This window comes from Borostomias antarcticus, assembly GCF_949987555.1.
Source record: "Borostomias antarcticus genome assembly, chromosome: 18".
NCBI lineage: Eukaryota > Metazoa > Chordata > Actinopteri > Stomiiformes > Stomiidae > Borostomias > Borostomias antarcticus.
The window spans coordinates 12,319,354-12,340,312 of record NC_140251.1 but is presented as its reverse complement, the minus strand read 5'-3'; the positions used below and the strand labels follow the sequence as shown (position 1 = coordinate 12,340,312).

The following is a 20,959-nucleotide window of genomic DNA, read 5'->3' as shown; positions in this document are numbered from 1 at the left end:
GGTTACCCTGGGTGTGACAGGGGTGAGGTGGAGGGAGGGGTGAGGTGGGGTTACCCTGGGTGTGACAGGGGTGAGGTGGAGGGAGGGGTGAGGTGGGGTTACCCTGGGTGTGACAGGGGTGAGGTGGAGGGAGGGGTGAGGTGGGGTTACCCTGGGTGTGACAGGGGTGAGGTGGAGGGAGGGGTGAGGTGGGGTTACCCTGGGTGTGACAGGGGTGAGGTGGAGGGGGAGAGGGCTAGATCTGGAGCAGGTAGCCGTGTCTGTACACTGACGCACTGCCTTCAAACACCTTTCTGTTCACAGTGGGACTGACTGATGCTGATTTAGGGCTGAACAGACACACACACAGACACACACACACACACACACACACACATTCAGATGATGCACTTACATCAATTCACATACACAGAAACACCCACAAAAACTGACAAGGCAAAGATAGCAAGACACACATGCCCTTTGTGCTTCATTTATAATCAAGTCCACTAATGACATCCTAAAATCCTAATGAACATACTGTATATTTCAAGACAACAATTTGCACAAAATGCTCTAAATGTGTTTTTTAGGTCATGCAACACCTTGTTAAAGACTCAATGCAAGATGGTGTTGGTTATATACAGTATGATGTTGTGTTTAGTATGCTGATGGACAGTGTGTACTTACACCTCATCCTCATATTCTTTTGGAGGGGAGACTGCTATCACCAGGTCAATCCAGTCCTAAACATGAAAATGAGAACCATGTTTTATTGCAAACTAATAAATTGCACCATCTCATCTGATACAATTTACAGCATAATTTAAAACAGATGGAGAGGGTCTATTGATCATGTGTCCACTTAGTCTGATTTTTATGGCCACATCGGTATTGATCAAGTTGGATTGGAAAGCTATTGATATACAATATAAGTATACGGAAGGTATGGCATGGCTTAAATAACATACTTTATTGCTGTAGTCTATCATTCATCATTGGGCCTCATTCACGAACAAAGTTAAGAATTTCTTAGGAATCATTTCTTCGTAAACTCCACTTACACCGTTTCCAAGAAGATTCTGGCATTCACCCTTGTTCTCACGTGTGGGAACTAACAGAATCTACGAACACGGATGAGCAGTCTCAAGTATAGGCTACAGACTATTCGTGAAAGACATGTTCATTTAAAATTATTTCATGATTGCGTTTACTTCAAATCTACAGTTGTATAACATTATAGGATTGCAATACTATAATATTTGTATCATTTTTAATATCTTATAATAATGGTTTTCATTATTTTCCAAAGCGAGAGTGCTGTCTTTCCAATAATATCCCCAATGCACAGGGTCCAACTGTGTGCCCTTCTGTGTTCACTGAACGAGTAGGCTAATATCATCCCATGCATTTTACTGATCAGCTGACATTGCTAAATATGACAGGTGGAGTCCGGTCTTTAGATTTTCATTTGGGTATGCCACGTTGACAGCTGTGTATTTTATAGCCTACATTTTTGTAGACTGTAGGCTATTGTATATTGTATTCTATCACTTTGACATTTTGCACTGATCTGTCTCGCTATGTTTATGCACCAAGACAAATTCCTCATAGTAGGAAGCCTACTTGGCTAAATTTAAATTTGATTTTGATTGCCCACGGTGGATTCGACCTGAGTCCTCTGACTTGCCAACGCACCTGACATCTGCGCACGACCCTGTAGTTGCATGTCCTTATATGAGGCTAGCGGGGAGTTGACCTATGCTAATTCGGGCGCACAGCCATGCCTATTCAATTTGCGAAACCATGGGATTCATCATTATAAGAAGGCAGGTGCGAACTCATCCAGCAGTTTACGAACATGTCGTGAATTAGATGGGAGCTTCTTAGGAAGAAATTTAAGAACAACTTAGGAAGATATTGGTGAATGAGACCCAATATCGTCATCTTCTGTTTTGGAGCTAGAGAATAATGAATTCCTGCTAATGTACTGAACACTATACATGATCTTAAGCCTGGGTGTTTCTGCTTTAGCACTTGTGTCTGTGGCTTTGCGAGACACAACTAACATACAATAAATAGTCAACAAGGCATACGGTACTACATGAACTGGGATTATTTTGTCACAGTCATAATCATACTAGAGAGTAGTCTTAACCAAAGAATTAGAATAAGAACATGTAAGAAGTTGTTAAAGAAAACATAAATATATATATTTGAAAAAAAGAAGAAAAAAAGAATAAATAAATAAATAAATAAAGTAAAAAAAATAATATATATATATATATATATATATATATATATATATATATATATATATATATATATATATATATATATATATATATATATATCTAAAGTGATCTAAGTGAATGTAAGTCTGTGGTCGTACCCCCCCACTGTTCCAGGCCCTGGCCAGAGAGTTCTGTCCTTCTGTCAGAGAGACGTCAGCCAGGATCTTCCCATTCACCGCCATCACCTCGTCCCCTGCCACTATCCCACCTGAGGGCGTACATACAGTACACACACACACGCACACACGCACGCGCACACACACACACACACACACACACACACACACACACACACACACACACACATGCGAGCGCACAGTTAAATCCTTTCTTTTTTTGCAGTGGCTTTTAATATGATCTCATTAATTATGAATGTATGCTTTATAAACAGAGCCTTCTCTATTGTCGGGCACTGGACCGTGCTACAACCCCCCAGAGGATGTGGACTAGATCTGCTAATCGAATACCAGCCATACAGGTGGGAGATTAAATTATGTTCTGTTGTAGTCACAAATACTGATTAGATTAAATGATGTTCTGTTGTAGTCACAAATACTGTAAAACACAGCCCATTAGTTTTGTATTGCCTGACAGAAGAGGTTGGTGGGAGAGGAAGGTAATGTTTTGATTAATAGACAAAAGGCAAAAGAGCTGTGCGCACATCCAGGTGTTGGATCTCAGAGTACAGTACATACAGGTGAGTATGGAGAGAGGAAAGATCTGCACACTGATATCTCCCGGTTCACTTTATTGTTTCAAAACGTTGAGTTGTTTCAATAAAGTGAACCTGGAGATATTAGTGTGCCAATGTTTTGATTAATTCCATAACGTAAAACCAATCCAAGTAAAACAAAAGCTCTGCATTGAGCCAACAGCATTGAGCCAACAGTCAGAAGTAATGATGGTGTGTTTCTAAAGTTAATGAGGACTTATTTGACACTTCAATAGACCAACCATGTTTGTCTGCAGAGCCGCCCTCATAGATGGCAGATATGACGAGTTTCCCTAGGGGAGAATCCACCCCTCCCTCCACAGCCAGGTCCAGATTCCCCACCTGATATAGACAAAGACTCCATACTGTCATGTCAACACTTTCAATCATACTTCATACTAAAACCAGGAAACATTGTGAATGGAAAATCACCTTTTTGATTTTCAGCAGCCTGACATCTCTGCCAGCGATCTGCTCTGGGGAGAACTGGGAACCACAGACAGCAGAGGGATGAGGACGAAACACTCGCCAGGGTTTAGGATTTGAATCCTCGCCATGATGTTGGGTTTTCAGGGAAAGGCACTACTGAAAGTAGCTCCTAATATTGTAAGTTTTCAGATGAAGTATATAACAAGGTGAAGTCTGAGTATCGGTCAAAGAAGGATTCCCTCCCCTATACAGAATGGAATGGTATCTAATCCTAAAGGTCATTTATGACATGAGTCACAATAGGAACAAGGTGACATTTACAAAACGTTTTCTAGCCAGGCTTAGATACGGTTGAACGATTCTCAAATGAGCCTGTCACACAAGGATCATTACTTTATTCCTGTATCAAATATCCAATTAACCTTTGCAAAGACCGGGGCTCTGTGTAAAATGTTTGTATTTATAATATCACACAGCTATTGGTCCACCTAGTAAATCTACTGGGTATAGGGATGTGCATACAGTACCATGGAGTAGGGATCAAAGTCTTCCACGTATTTCCGAAATTCCTGGAAGACAAACAACACACAGCTCATTAAAGTAGCTCATGACATCAACTGTCTGCATTGACAAACAGAGCCAAGGACGTGTGAAGCGGATTGGATACGGAATTCCTATTGGACAGTATAAAATAGATTGTGATACCCATCATGTCTTACACAACCACCTGACAGGAAGACCTTTCTGGGGCTTCTCTATGGTGTGATGCGTCTGACTGAACTGGGCTGCTCTAATGATTGATCATTAAGCGTCTGAGTGAAGGTGGCATGTCATATGGACTTGGCAGGATATGAGGTGATGAATGTTGAATTGCTAGGTTTCCTTTGACAACCACTTCTACCTCTTTTATAGGATACACCGATACAATTCTCAGAATATAAAAAAGAAAATGATTGTATGTTATATAAACCACGATTTAAAAAAAAAAAATATTGCAACTGTAAAAACACAGTTATCGAAGAACATGGCAAGCATAATCCAAAATGACGGTTCAACAGTACACATTAGTTCTACCGTACCGGCCGGTTGATCAAACGCTACGTCTGACCTTCAAAGTATGTGTGACCTTCATGTAGCCTTCAGCTACATCTCCTCATTCTCCTCACAGAGGTCACAGGGAATAACAAGACGACTCCTATAGTACACAGCTGTGTGTCCTTCCCTCACAGTAACAGCATGTCTGAATCACTGAGACACAGACAATAGTCAGGTAATCCAACTGCATCTTCCATTCTGGAGACAATCGCCTGAGAGAGACGGAATGAGCCTTGATTGATTCATGTGTCTGAAGGAGACATTCTGAGTGAAGGCCTCTTCATCAAACTAGCCCATCCTCCCATGGCTGTTAACATCAAGCAGATGTTCTGGAAGGTCTCATCAGAAAACAACAGGCTTGCTGAATATTAATTCAGTCTGAATTACACTAAGTATGTTGCGATGGAAGCAGAGTAATGAAGAATAGCGATTTCATTATTTTAAAAACAATAAGCAAATATTGTTGCACCATCTCATGCAATAAGTCCCATTCCTGAAAGAGGTTTCTAGCCCATGTTCTTGATCATGTTCCAACTCTGCATGGCATGGTTCTGATCAGATCAACTCTGCATGGCATGGTTCTGTTCAGATCAACTCTGCATGGCATGGTTCTGATCAGATCAACTCTGCATGGCATGGTTCTGAACAGATCAACTCTGCATGGCATGGTTCTGATCAGATCAACTCTGCATGGCATGGTTCTGATCAGATCAACTCTGCATGGCATGGTTCTGATCAGATCAACTCTGCATGGCATGGTTCTGAACAGATCAACTCTGCATGGCATGGTTCTGATCAGATCAACTCTGCATGGCATGGTTCTGAACAGATCAACTCTGCATGGCATGGTTCTGATCAGATCAACTCTGCATGGCATGGTTCTGATCAGATCAACTCTGCATGGCATGGTTCTGATCAGATCAACTCTGCATGGCATGGTTCTGATCAGATCAACTCTGCATGGCATGGTTCTGAGCAGATCAACTCTTATAAAAAGAAGGCATTCAACACACACACACACACGCACGCACACAGACACACACACACACACACACACACACACACACACACACACACACACACAATCACACACACACACACACACACGCACACAATCACACACACACAATCACACACACACACACACACACACACATTCAGCTAGAGAGACTCAACACATTCACAGTTGTGTAACTGTTGCTATTCAGAACCAAGCTGGCATGCGTACTTAACACCTGTCTACAAACCAAGACATAACGCATGGAACACAGCTGGCAGTTTGTGAAACACATAAGAGCATGCAGTCACTCTTGTAAAAACACTCCCATAGTCGTCACTACTGTTACTACTGTAACAGTAACAATGTATTCTCTCAAAGGACAACCCACTCAACAAGCTGAGAGAGAGGAGTGGCAGGATTTAAACACAGGAAGAGGAAACAGTGGGTCAGGGGACAGTCCGGGGAGAAGGGGCTGATGGGTATGGGTTACTTGTCTCTTGCTGGCTTTCAAGGAGGTGTTATGATAGGGCACCATCCGTTTCAGCATCTCTGGGGGCTGCAACACAGGAGCAGGTGGCAGCCATTAGTGATAAGAACCACACAGAACACCTCTCAAGGTCTGGAGGAGCATTACGTTGGACTCATCTCACCACAACGACTAATATCAGTTCAACATGTCAGCACAATAACACTAAAACCCTCTATAGGAAGGCTATATCTAAGAGTTATGAAATAACATAGGCTACCGCACACTTGCCTTGCACAATAAAACATTTCTATATCTGCAGACCCGATGAGGCTACAAGAACGAACGGTTGCAGTAACACAGATATTTGAATGTGCAAGCCAAGACACTGCAGCAGCCTTTTCATTTAAACACTTGCATTTCTTTCCTAGGCAGGTGTGCAGTGGACTGTTCATTCAGTTATATCTCACAGTTGACAACTTTTCTCATTTCATTAGTGTGCATGTATGACAACAGAAAAAGACAGCCTAAACGACACATCTAATAGTGACAGTGTCTCTGTCTGTCTGAGCTTAAGATTAATGGTCCCTTTGGATTTAAAAGAAGTGACTTTTGGTTGTATTTACAGCCCTGTTTCCTCTGTGAATGCTATTTCTGTGGTTGGTACAAAGGTGGATGGCCTGAGGGGACTCACCCTTGACAACATACGTGGGTTTCTGTGCTTCTGTAGAGTATATAAACTAATACTGTGTGAAATCAGAGGCCAGCTAAAGTTCACCACCCCATGGTCTCAGTTATAAGATGTGAGGTGATTGTGTGTGTGTGTGTGTGCTTGTATGTGATGTGTGTGTGTGTATGTTTATGTGTAAGTTTGTGTGTGTGTGTGTGTGTGTATGTTTATGTGTAAGTTTGTGTGTGTGTGTGTGTGTGTGTATGTTTATTTGTAAGTGTGTGTGTGTGTGTGTGTGTGTGTGTGGGTGTGTGTCTTACCAGGCCCTCGGTGCGCTGTAGAGCGGGTCTGGTCTGGGTTTGGGGCAGCCTGACAGGTTTAGACATGACCGGAGCCGTCTGACGCCTCTGGTTGGGCGGGCTGGGCGCTATCTGCTGTTTGGAGCAGCCAGCGTCCCATATGACAACAAACAATGGCTACAGTGAGTAATTATGGGTTTCCACAATACACATCCCATATCAGGATTCAGGGTTACAACAGAGCTTTGAGCTTTGGCTCACTAGCATCAGAGCTCTCCTAGTTCCACAACTAAAACCACACATTTATTTTGTGGACAGATTTGCTCAGCACAGAAATACCTCTGCCAGTATAAAGAAAGAGTAATTAATAAAAGTTTGCCACCCCTACATCCTCAGATGGAAGGTTGTTAGGGAAAGACTTACCAAGCGATTGCTTGTAGTCGATAAATACCTCAGCCAGTATAAAGAAAGAGTCGATAATAAAAGTTTGCCACCCCGACACCCTCAAATGGAAAGTTTTGAGGGAAAGACTTACCAACGGACTGCTTGTAGTCGTAGTCGATATACGGCTGGCGTGTGACGTGTTTCTCATAACCTGAACCACAATGAAACCCATTCATCTACTCTGGCCCCTAGGGACTACAGAAATACCTACAGCACCGGAATATCAATACAACACACACACACACACAAACACTTTGCGGAGACATCAAACAAAACACTCGAGGGAGTTGTATCAAATTCAATGCACTGGCATACACACACACACACACACACACACTATTGCGGAGCAAAGAGACACACTTGAATAGGAGATGTCACCTCTGAGTCACATGCTCTCTCAGCTACTGAAGGACGACAGACTACCCCATGCAATTACTACACTCAGCATTAAATACCATTCAAATACCATCGCACATTAGAAATCAGTCACTGCCACAGTGGGTGAGAGAGAAAGAGAGAGAAAGAGAGAGAGAGAGAGAGAGAGAGAGAGAGAGAGAGGGGAGGAAATAACAAATACTCTCCTCTTCATAAGTGCATTTTGCTCTTCTGACACATTTATCCAGAATGTTCCCAGATGAATGAAACAACCCATGCGGCCTTCAGTCCAGACACACCATGCAGAACGAGGACAGAGAAACACTAGCTAGACCTGTTCAAGTCACTTTTAAAATGCATCCGTCCCTACTGCCTCTCCCATCCTCTCCCGGAGTGACCCACAGATTGGCTGGATAAGTAATGGGCAGTCCTTGCCCTCTTAGTGCTTGTCATCGGTCATGCTAGTCCAGATGGAAGCCATTACTCCAAGGACGGAGATAAGGAGGGGCAGTCGAGGAAGTATCTTAAAGAGTTTTCACATTAAATCAACACATCACCGGATAAAGGGGTCATGGCCAACCTTAGGGCTGGAGGGGTAGGAGAGCTCACTGGGGTTCGCTGAGTAGAAGCCCCCCCTGGGCAGGTACCCGCCCGCCTCCCACTCGCTCCTGTGCCCCGGAGGACTGCTGGGGGGGTGGGGGTGGGGGTGGGGGTGGTACCCCCCACGGGGGCCCATCCTCTCCTCGTGGTGCTGGGGGGGTGGGGGGGGCGGGGGAGGGGGAGGAGGCGGGGGAGGGAGGGGGGGCCTGGGGACAGGCTGAGGGGACGACGGGGGCCTGTTATAAGACTGGGAGGGCGGGGGGTAGTGGGAGGGAGGTGGGGGAGGAGGAGGAGGTGCGGGAGGCTGGGGCTGTCGTCCCCCGGAGGCCAACGTGGACCTGGCGGAGGGAGGCATCCTAGCGGCGGGAGGGGGAGACGGGGGGCGGCGCTGGGCGGAGGGTCTGGGCGAGGGGGGGGGGAAGTTTGGGATGGTGGGGTGGAGTTTGGGGGAGGGTGGGGGGAGAGGCAGGGGAGGTGGAGGCTGGTGGTGGGCGGGCTGGTTGGGGGCCAGCCTCTTAAGCGGACCCCTCAGGCTGTGGTCCACATCGTCCAGGTTGATGTCGTCCAGGTCGGTGGTGGCCAGCTGGAGGCCTCCAGGGAAGCGTCTCACCGCGGGCCCAGAGGCAGGAGACCGAGGTGGGGACAACTGGAGGACAACCTCAGCCTCTCAGGACATCACATCCAACAACCTTACGATCTAAAGCAGTTACCCTACACACTTATGATCTTTGTCTTTCCCAGAAGGTACTGTAGCTGCAGAGGGCAAGTTTCATTTTCCTACCGTTATCTACCAATACCACACAAACACATAGAGGGTGATATAACTACCACAATGTGATAAGATATAGTAACCTTACATGCTGATAGGCTGTCCTATAACATGACGGAGGCGCTTGTCGCGGTACCTCTGGGGAGTCAGTCTCCACGCAGGAGATCTGCTCCAGTCGAGTCTGACAGAGACGCTCCACCCAGTGCTGCACCTTTTCCGACTCCTCCAGATCCTCCCGCTCTGTCTCCGACACCTGGGTGGCGGGCGGGGCCCCACGGGGTCAGGAGTCAAAGGTCAAAGGCGCACTTACAGCCAGGCTACACTCGCCTGGGCCTGGGTCACTCGCTCGCTCACAGAATCCCACAACCAGGCTGAGTCGTAGCCCAATAGCAAGACTCTATGAGCCAAGAGGGCCTTTTAATCACCCAATATGACAGTAATCTTCAACACCTCCTGTTGCTCCACACACAAAGAGAACCTCCAGCCCAGCGGTCCTCCGTACCTCCTGGACGAGCCTGCTGATCTTCAGCTGCTTCTCTCGCTCGTACATCTCCTCCTTCTCCTTGGCCAGCTTCAGCTCAAACTCCATCTCCTTCTTGTTCTTCCTCTGCTCCTGCAGGGTGTCCGTGTTGGACGTCTTCTTCTTTTTCTTCTTCTTCTTCTCCTCTTTCTGGAACGCCATCATGCGTGTCGTGATAGAGTGCAGGGGACACACACCGCACACCATGCAAGAATCCCCCGAGCAATAAACCACACAACACACTGGTTTTCTTTAAGACTATCTACTATCTTCTTCCTTTAAAACTATCTATCTTTAAACTATCTACATCACAAGGAAAACGACACAGTTCCAACCAACCTTGTGGTGACTACAACAGAAATGCCACACAGCGGTGTTGACAGAACCAGTAAGGAGGTAGAGTCAATGATATTGGGGGCCCAGCTTGGATCCAGTTCTTTTTATGGCCCGCTCACATCACAGAATTCAGAACAGGAACTCGGGCGAGAATACCTTGTGCTTGAGTGTTGGTAGTTTTCCTTCATACCGATAAAACCATCCGAAGGCTTAGGAGAGACACACACACCGGGAGGATCACGCAGGGGCAAGGCTTACATTACTTCACACCACCATGTACTGTAGATGGACATAAGATCATGCTTAAGAGATCAGAACGCACTGCACTTCACTCGACCGAGAAAAAGGAAAGTGTAAAAGTCAAAAGGTCAGCTTGCAAGTACGTGCTACTGTCGAGTGCAGAGGCATCCAGCTCAAGAGATGAAGAAAAGATTGGGCCAGTTCAGTTTCAATTCAGGAAGTGAGATCGAACTGTCCCCAGCCCAAACCGCTGCTGGGTATCAAAGGACTGGGAGAACGTGGTTGTCAGAGGAACTCTAGGATATTGTGCGCTGTATCTGTTAATGTTCTCCTTCGAGACCCTGTAGATACTCTGTGGGGCTCAGTAACTTACTTCACTCCCCCGCTCCTCCTCCTCCTCCTCCTCCTCCTCCACCTCCTCCTCCTGAAGGGAGCTGGCCCCATTGGCTGGCAGGAGAGGGAGAAAGCGATGCACGGCACACAGCAGGGAGGGAGCGAGAAAGAGAGAGGGAGAGAGAGAAAGGGAGAGACCATAACGAGACGAGAACATGCAGAAAGGAGATGAAGATAAGAACAGGATGAAACACACTGAAAACAGAGGCTGAAAACATGAACACTGAGCCAGCGTGCTGCTATGACCTCAGATCCATGGGATCCTCCACTAGCAACGATCCCTTTGCTCTGGCAAACAGATCTGTTACAATACTAATAGGAATAGAATGAGAACGACTAGAACAAATGTCTGTTCTACTCATTCTATGGTATCAGTGGTTGTCATGCAGAGATCTATGCACACGAAGATGTAGAAGATGTCCATTTCCTGCTTCAATTCAAGTTATTGCTGTTCCCTTTGCTTACCGGAGTTCTTGGACTTGGGGGGAGGTGTGTTGATGTCGGGCGGGGCAGGAGAGGAGCTCTTGGGGCTCTTTCTGGGGCTTTTGGGGCTCTTGGGCTGGTCTCTGGTGCCCCAGTCTTCCTCCCACTCCCTGTGGTGTTTCCGTTCTGCAGCCTCGATCCTATACACACACACACACACACACACACACACACACGCACACACACACGCACACACACACGCACAGACAGGCACACACACACACACACGCACACACACACACACACACACACACACACACACACACACACGCACACACACACACACACACACACACACGCACACACAGGCACACACACAAAGCAACAAGTCGAGTCAAAGCTACTAACCAGTCATAAATATACTACAATTTGCTCTGTGTGTGTGCGTGCGTGAGTGTGTGTGTGTGTGACGGAGGGTGATTAACATGCAAAGCAAGATGAAAACACACTTGTCCATCTCCTTCCTGTAGCGTTCGTCCTCATCTGCTGTTTTCTGGGAAATCTCCATCTTCCTCCTGGTCAAAACAGAAACACACACACCTCATCACCAGAAATAAAGATACGCTCCATCATACAAACACATACTGTATATACTTTGTACAGTATCCACAGTATGTACAGAATTTGTATTCTTGCCATGCAGTTTTTCATTTTTGTACTAGGAATTTGCTTTTGGTCGTAATGCATTCTGTAACACGACAATCACAACTCTGCGTGACTTAATATGTAGGACTTAATTCCAATTTTGTGTGGATGAAGACACATTGTACAGTACTGGTAGTCCAGGTCCCTGGACTAGTACGTATAGGGTTGATTTGGAATGGATCCCTGGATGGTGCTAGTCCACTACAGGGTTGATTAAGAAGGATGTTGCAAGTTCACTATAGGGTTGATTTAGAAGGATGTTGCAAGTTCACTATAGGGTTGATTTAGAAGGATGTTGCAAGTTCACTATAGGGTTGATTTAGAAGGATGTTGCAAGTTCACTATAGGGTTGATTTAGAAGGACGGTGCTAGTCCACTTTAGGGTTGATTTAGAAGGATGTTGCAAGTCCACTATAGGGATGATTTAGAACAGGTGGAAGGATGGTCCTAGTCCACTATAGGGATGATTTAGGACAGGTGGAAGGATGGTCCTAGTCCACGATAGGGATGATTTAGAACAGGTGGAAGGATGGTCCTAGTCCACTCACTGAGTCTCCTTCTCCTTCTGCTCCTTCAGGATCTTGTTGGTCTCCAGGGCCAACCTCTTCTGGTGCATCAGCTCCTGTCTGTCCAACTCCCTACGAGACTCCACCGCAAGACGCTCCTCGTCTGTCATGAACAACTCACTGCCCTGGGAGAGAAAGAGGACACACACTCATACAAACACACACACACACACACACACAGACATATAGACACAGACACAGACACAGACACAGAGAGAGAGAGAGAGAGAGAGAGAGAGACAGACAGACAGACAGACAGACAGACAGACAGACAGACAGACAGACAGACATACACACAGACATACACACACACAGACACACAGACATATAGACACAGACACAGACACAGAGAGAGAGAGAGAGACAGACAGACAGACAGACATACACACAGACATACACACAGACAGACACACAGACAGACAGACAGGCAGACAGACAGACAGACACACAGACAGACAGACACACAGACACACAGACAGGCAGTCAGACTACAGTGTGTGAACAATCTATGGGACAAAACCAGGCCTCAAACGATAGTCCCACTGTACCTGTTCAAATGTGTCTCTGTTAAGGCCAGACAATAATATAACAATCTGTTATAAACCAACTGGCAAGCAATTTAATGAATGCCAATGAATAGGAACATCTAAATAAACAATGGAGAAAACAATAACAACCACATTGTTCACTTCTTCAATTTATTCCGCGCCTCTCCAGCTCAGGGGAATGAGAAAGGCGGTTGTTATCAGATTTTATGTGTTCATTTCCTCCTCTTCCTCACAGAGCTGTGCATGCTTCTGCTGGCCGCCACCCAGGGGGACGCGGTAGAGAAGATTAGATGTCTGGTCCCTCAGACCAGCCCCATCAGCCTGGCCTGATGACTAACAGCCCGGTTAATAACCTTCCTGAACATGGATCTCAGCTCCTCGGATTGACAGAAGTGGTCTGGGTGGCTGAGGCCTCTCAAAGAGGGTGAGACACACACTCTGACGCAGTCTGCATTGTGAATGGCTGTAATGTCTTCGACCATGTATACTCTCTACACCCTTTTGCATTTAGCATTTGAATGTTTATAACCTATTTTTGTCTTTGTATTGAATGTCCTGTCTGTCTCTAAGTTTGTGTTGTACTGCCACCGTTTGTCTAACCAGGTCTCTCTTGAGAATGAGACCCTGTGTCTCAATGAGATTTACAAGCAAAGCAAACTAGCAAACTAAGGGACCTCAATTATAGATTCACAAGCAACCAATTATAGATTCATAAGCAACCAATTATAGATTCATAAGCAACCTCAATTATTACCCCACTTCTCATGAAGGGCCCCCAGAAGAAATATTACTCAGGGCCGCAGTACAGCTTAGGGCCGGCCCTGCTTACAGAGAAACACAGAGACTGTTATGGCCTGGATGATCTGATCTCTACGTGTGATCATGACCATGCAAAAGTCATGATAAGGATGGATCCAGAACATCCTCGTCTTGGGGATCCAGGACCAGGATGATGAAGAACAGTCATAGCCATAGACAGATTATGAAATGATGGGACCCTGGTCCCAGACACGTAAAGGGGCCCCCCACCCGTTTCGTTTATCAAATTATTTAATTTGGCCAATGAGACGGCACTTAATTAACAGATGATTTGAGAAAACTCAAAATAAAAGCAGCTTTATTCAGCTCGATTTTGACTCGAGGGACCTCAACTCTGTGGGGAGGACTTACTTTTTGGATTTCTCCCTAAAAGAGTTGAAGGGCCCATATTGCATGGAGTACTCAGCCCCTCTAAAGTACTATAAACACTCACTTAAAACCTACAGGTATCATGACGGTTTCTTTCTTGTGACGTCTTTAAAGTGAATGTTTAGGCTGTTGCTTCAGTTTTTCAGCAGGATTTTTAAGGCTCTTTTATTGAATGAATGACTAAGCCTTTTGACTATGCGACAAGAAATGCAAAGGGCCCCCTGAGCTCTTGGGCCCCTGGGCCTGGGCCCGGTAGGCCCGTTCAGTAATATGTCTTTGGTCATAGGAGTAGGCTGGCTAGCGCCCAGGTGTGCGAGCTGTAGCAGTCTTGAGGTTGACAGGGTTTGACAGAGTGAGTGCACTTACAGCTCCGGTGAGAACAGTGATAGTCAGACTCCTGCTGCTCTTCAGAACCCTGACAGCCTGCAGGGGACAAGAAGACATTCCTCAGCACAACTATTCAACATGCAATATCTGTCCTCCGGGACTAGAGGTGTTCTGTCTAAGTTCTGGATGCAGTTCTGGTGGTAGATTGTGGGGCTTTGTAGGGTTTGTAAGCCTCACCTCTTTGTGTTCCAGGTTTGTGAAATCCACCCCATTCACCTCCACAATCTGGTCTCCAACCTACAAAGCAACAAGGCATACTGAAGTTACTTTTTGATTCATTTATTTTGATTCATTTATTTTGAAACATAAACACACACACACAAACTCACAAACAAACAAGCAAGCACACTCTCACACACACACAAACTCTCCCTCACACATACACACACACACACCTCGTGGCATACAAGGCAATAGCCTAGGGCGCCGAGGCACTAGGGGCACACAAATCTCCGCTAGCGCCCCCAACCCCCCCGCTCAACAAATCTTCCGACAATCGGAATTGTCCGCTAGCACCGTCGTTATTTTGCCTAGGGCGGTCAATCGCCTTCCACCGGGCCTGAGACACACACACACACACACAGCGGGAGCCTCACCTCCAGTCCTACTTCAGCAGAGAGGGAGCCAGGCTTCACGTTGCTGACGTAGATGCCAGGCTTCTGGGTGGGTCCGCTGGAGATGCTGATGCCCATGCCCTTGGTGCCCACCAGGCTCAGGAACACCTTCTTCTCTTTGATCTCCTTCCCTCCCATGGAGGCCAGGCCGGCCACACTGGTCTTCTTCTCCTGAGGGAGACAGAAAAGGAGAGGGATGGTTGAAGAGAGGTAGACAAGGAGGGAAGGAGAGAGAGACAGAGACAAGTTTTGTACACTGCGGTACGTCCTGTGCTTAAAAAACCACCTTGAGCTAAAAAAACAACCTTGAAGGATGTGAAAGCCCCCTCACCCCAGACTCAGACACAAACTGGTCTACAAACTGCCACTTCAGGGATTCCTCTGAAGAACTGGTGAACAGAAGACCAGAGAATACACGTTAGCTACAACATGACTGCTGTTAAATATTCACTAAGACAGAAGTTGTTCAATTAAATCTTCTCTCAATGAAGAGAGAAACCAAGGTGTGTCTCAACCTCTTGACGGGTATCATCCCCACATCTGTAAAAGAAAAACAGGAAAGACACGTCGATATTTGTGGTTTTTATGCCATTCTTGACCAAATCTAGTTCCTCTTCGTCGGTTTCAACATGACAGCACACAGATAAGGAGGTTAAGATTGGTGGCTGAGCTTCTTTGTGACCTACGTCTGACTTTGAGCGACACGGTCTTCTTGGTCTTGATGAGGCTGATGACCTCCTCGTGGATGCAGGAGGAGATGGAGTAACCGTTGATGCGGACGATCTCATCTCCAACCTGAAGGTAAGAAGAACGGTCAGCCCATTGGGGCACGACCGCGGGGTGGCCAACAACACAATACAGTGATGAAACAGATGGACTGCAATCACTATGTAGAACTATGTAGTTCATGATAACCAAACAAGACAAGCTGTGCTTTTAATTTCTTAGATCTATGATGATCTCATTTTTTGGATGTTGACTTTCTCATGGCATCTCACTGAGAGCATGGAACACATGCTCCATCTAGTGGATCCTAAAGGTACTACATCTACTGATGGATTGACTAAGCCCTAAACTGTCCCTAGAGGACCTCAGTGAAGAACATAGGTTCATCTCCATTAATAAAAGTTTGACATACATTACACACACTTACACATAGCTACACTACACATTGTGTTACACTCACACACATGCACACCTTATACTCACACACACACACACACACACACACACACACACATACACAGATGCATGCACACATGCACACACACACGCACACACGCATGCACATAAATTAACAAACACACTAAATATACTAATTCTTATACCACACACTCACCTGCAGGCCCACATTCCCAGCCTGTCCATCCTTGACAATCTGGGATATGAAGAGGCCAGAGCCGAACTCCAGCCCCCCTCTCACGCTCAGACCAAGCCCCTCGGGGTGAGTACGGTCCAGACGTACCTCCTTCAGCTTCCTGCATTCCAGGACAGGTTGAGGAGAGGAGAGGAGAGGAAAGGAGAGGAGAGGAGAGGAGAGGAGAGGAGAGGAGAGGAGAGGAGAGGAGAGGAGAGGAGAGGAGAGGAGAGGAGAGGAGAGGAGAGGAGAGGAGAGAGGAGAGGAGAGGAGAGGAGAGGAGAGGAGAGGAGAGGAGAGTGGTGGAGGATGAGGGGAAGGAAGGAGAGGGTGTGGATGGATGGATGGATGGATGGATGGATGGATGGATGGATGGATGGATGGATGGATGGATGGATGGATGGATGGATGGATAGGTGGATGGATGGATGGATGGATGGATGGATGGATGGATGGATGGATGGATGGATGGATGGATGATGGATGGATGGATGGATGGATGGATGGATGGATGGATGGATGGATGGATGGATGGATGGATGGATGGATGGATGGATGGATGGATGGATGGATGGATAGGTGGATGGATGGATGGATGGATGGATGGATGGATGGATGGATGGATGGATGGATGGATGGATGGATGGACGGACGGATGGATGGATTAATGGATGGATGGATGGATGGATGGATGGATGGATGGATGGATGGATGGATGGATGGATGGATGGATGTTTTGGGGAAAGTCAGACAGGAAGGTGAGGTGTGAGGGGAAAGAGGGAGGACATCAGAAAAGGATGGAGGAGAAACAAAACAGGACACAGATCAGAGCCTCTGGATCATCTCCCCACGCTGTGACCACCCTGGATAGCGCTGTCCCAGAGCTCTGGGCCCCAGCAGGGCCGGGGCGGGTCAACAGGCTCACTCACCGGGACCTCTTGGGGGTGAGCAGGTCGTACTCCACCTGGTGCTTGAGGGGGATGAGTGGCCGGATGGCGTCAAACAGGGGCAGGCGATTGGGCTCGTTGATCACCAGCTTCAGGTCCCCAACCAGCACCGGCAGCTCCATAGACCTGGGAGATGGGGGAGATGGGGGTGATAGGGGTGATGGGGGTGATGGGGGAGATGGGGGTGATGGGGGTGATGGGGGGGTGACGGGGGAGACGGGGGAGATGGGGGTGATGGGGGAGATGGGGGTGATGGGGGAGATGGGGGTGATGGGGGAGATGGGGGTGATGGGGGAGATGGGGGTGATGGGGGTGATGGGGGAGATGGGGGTGATGGGGGTGATGGGGGAGATGGGGGTGATGGGGGAGATGGGGGTGATGGGGGTGATGGGGGAGAGGGGGTGATGGGGGTGATGGGGGAGATGGGGGTGACGGGGGAGACGGGGGTGACGGGGGTGACGGGGGTGATGGGGGAGATGGGGGAGATGGGGGTGATGGGGGAGATGGGGGTGATGGGGGAGATGGGGGAGATGGGGGTGATGGGGGTGATGGGGGAGATGGGGGTGACGGGGGAGACGGGGGTGATGGGGGTGACGGGGGAGATGGGGTGATTTTTTTTACAGACTTCATCATGGGAATAAAAAACAACAACAAGGTGGCGTGGAATCTATACGGTAGCGCGCCAAGTGTATCACCCATAACACTGGTCAATCCAAGGACGTGCAACCAGCCTGGCCATAACAAAGGCGACACGTACAGCTAATAAACCCGTCCACCTGACCTGCCGCGTCAATTATTAACGAGGGCTATTTCCCTCCTGACTCCGGTATGGAAAGCAAAAGGCCTTGGGAGAATAGGCGGCCAGGCTTGGTGGAGCACGGCGGAAAACTGATCAGAGCTCTGACCAATGGGGTCGCAGAGCTCTGACTTCGCACAAAGATCACCTGGAAACCTGCACCTCCAGGCGCCATTCACCCCCCCCCTCAGCCGGCTTTAGCATCACAAGCCTGACTGAAACCAAATCTGTCTCTCATCACATCGGCCTTGAAACGGGTGTATGAACATCCTCTATACAGTATGAAACACACATCTAGGCTTACAGTACACAGTTTAGAGAATTCTAAAGTAGCCTTTTCTTGCATTTCTCCCAGTCTCACAGCAAGTAAGCACCCAAAGACATTTTTTGCACGTTGTACTGCAATCTCAATTCTAGACATTTAGCTAATGTTATTCCTCAAAATCACAAGAAAATGTTATAAACACAAAAAAACAGCAACAATGTGAATAGCATAGAAATTACAAGAAGTGAGAGTGAGGGGAAGGGAGAGTCATGACAACGCTGACCAAGACTGATAGGGTACTCACTGGTGGTACATCCGCAGAACGTCGTAAAGGTAGTCCTTCTCTGCCTCATTGTCAATCAGCTGCTCCACCTAAGCAGAACACAGAGACGTCGTTCCTCTCAAACTCTGGGATGAAACTGCAGGCAGAGCCAGCAAAGAAAACACCACTGGTGTGTGTGTGTGTGTGTGTGTGTGTGTGTGTGTGTGTGTGTGTGTGTGTGTGTGTGCGTGCGTGCGTGTGTGTGTGTGTGTGAGCGGTCATACAAACCTGATGGCGGCTTAACTGCTGCAGAAAGGTTTTGAGGAAGCGCTTTGGCCAGTCACAGATGTAGCACATACCCTTCATTCAGATAAAGCACCCCTGACTGTCTGTGCATGTGTGTGTGTGTGTGTGTGTGTGTGTGTGTGTGTGTGTGTGTGTGTGTGTGTGTGTGTGTGTGTGTGTGTGTGTTAGCGCCAATAGCAAAGATCTTCCATCTAGCCCTGTATCTCTAAAGTACCGCTGCTCTTGATAGAGGATGCTGAAGGTAGCAGGCTGGCTAGTGCTTGACAGCCTCCCACTCTCATCCTCCCAGACTCAGCAGGGGGAGGGGGGAGGGGGGAAGGGGGTGGGAGGGGTCAGGTAGGAGGTGGGAGGGGTCCGGTAGGAGGTGGGAGGGGTCAGGTAGGAGGTAGGAGGTGTAGGACATGAGGAAGAGGGAAGGTTGGTAGTGAGGTCAGCAGTATCATCTTACAGTGTCACCCTGTGTGACAAGCAGCCCCCACCATACAAACAGGCTTGGATTGTAACACACACAGGCACAAATAGCACTCATGTTCACACACACACACACACACACACTTTCAAAGTCATATAAACAAAACACAAATCTCCAAGTCATTTGCATTGTTTCATTTCATAATGTCAAATATCCAATATGACATCCAACGCCAATGAAGCTTGTGGAAGACTGAATGGTTGCTAGGTGGGCTGTGATGTGGAGTTGCCAGGTATATGATATGAACCAATACACTTTATGGTGCCATAAAGTCACTCTAGGCTGGTAAGACAGAGTAACCTACAGGCGCTGGCAGTGACTCAAAGCAGACTTTAGCACCATAAATGATAAGGTGGATAGTCGATCAAGAGACACTAAAGTCACCAAACCACTGAACTGGAAAATGAATGAACATATTCCTAAATTATTTTACAAAAACCAAACACACCATAAAAATATTTTTTTCTGAGCTACACAAACACCCCCCAGAAACAATGTGGTGTTGTTCTGTGTAGCTCTGGCCTGGATTAGCCTCTAATTGCAGTACTGTAGTAAAATGTCCCATTCTTTCCGCTCTGCTGCTCTGACACTGTCTTATTATCTAATGGGGCGCTAGCTGCCCTTTGTAAAAGGCTGCTGCATGGCTGACCTACAGATGGCTTCATGGGAGCTTCAGTCTAGGGCTGTAAACACCCAGAGAGTATCATGTTCTCTTCCTGTCTTATCTCTTTCTCACAGAATTACCTTTTACCTACAGCAACCGATTATTAGCCTAAGGTAGAGAATAGTGGACAACTGTTTTAGTCAAGTTCAGTAGTGTAGCTATAATTTGAATGTATCGACTATTGTCTGTTGATGTTAACATCAAAACCACTTGAACCACCCGAGTCATGGCCTGGGTTTTCCATCATATGCCTATATGGATATGTACAACACTATAAATAGCCTACCGCACATAAAGATCATGTGTTACCTTGGTCCAATTAAGATTAATTATGGGCTATTCATTATGGAAAAGTGTGTGGGATATCCTGCTGAATATGTCACACAACCTCAAATTAGAAGGGACAAAGTAGCCTACCCAGTAAGAATCACTTATGAAAAAAACAGTTATAACACAGGATGACTATAGACTATTTAACACAAATAAACCACAAAAAGTCCCAAACAAACTATTTGTTTACTAGACTCTTCCTTGACTTGTACAACGGCCTCCAGAGATGGAATGATATCAAATAGACATCCAGGCTTCTACCGTTCTACAATAACACGAAAGCAGATAGACACTTTATTTTGACAAACAAATAATAACAGAATAGTATTCCGAAAACGTTACCTTGTGCCTAAACTCTCGTGCTACTTTTCGTTCCATTTCGACAGGAATAATCCAGAGTGTCCCCAACCGGTGTGTGATCCTCCTGTCGTCTGTTTATGGGACCGCGGAGCACTCGGTGTATTTCCCTCACAGGACACTAGGTGGCGGTGCAGTGCATAAATATATT

The 20,959-nt window shown here is 46.9% G+C and overlaps 1 protein-coding gene across 1 annotated transcript; it reads right to left on the bottom strand.

Annotated features, from left to right (window-relative positions):
- Positions 1–235: 235 nt before the first annotated feature.
- Positions 236–20,829, bottom strand: ush1c (Usher syndrome 1C; the record flags this gene model as incomplete). The annotated part of the gene is made up of 27 exons (XM_084452770.1): positions 236–329; positions 670–725; positions 2,372–2,481; positions 3,228–3,327; positions 3,418–3,471; positions 3,942–3,983; positions 6,000–6,065; positions 6,966–7,079; positions 7,480–7,539; positions 8,344–8,514; positions 8,764–9,009; positions 9,269–9,385; positions 9,635–9,802; positions 10,145–10,197; positions 11,087–11,244; positions 11,554–11,619; positions 12,298–12,440; positions 14,418–14,474; positions 14,616–14,675; positions 15,035–15,223; positions 15,384–15,441; positions 15,568–15,592; positions 15,739–15,847; positions 16,392–16,530; positions 17,339–17,482; positions 18,722–18,789; positions 20,794–20,829. The coding sequence occupies 27 exons, from the start codon at positions 20,827–20,829 to the stop codon at positions 236–238; spliced, it is 2,703 nt and encodes a 900-aa protein (XP_084308896.1).
- Between the last annotated feature and the right edge of the window lie 130 nt (positions 20,830–20,959).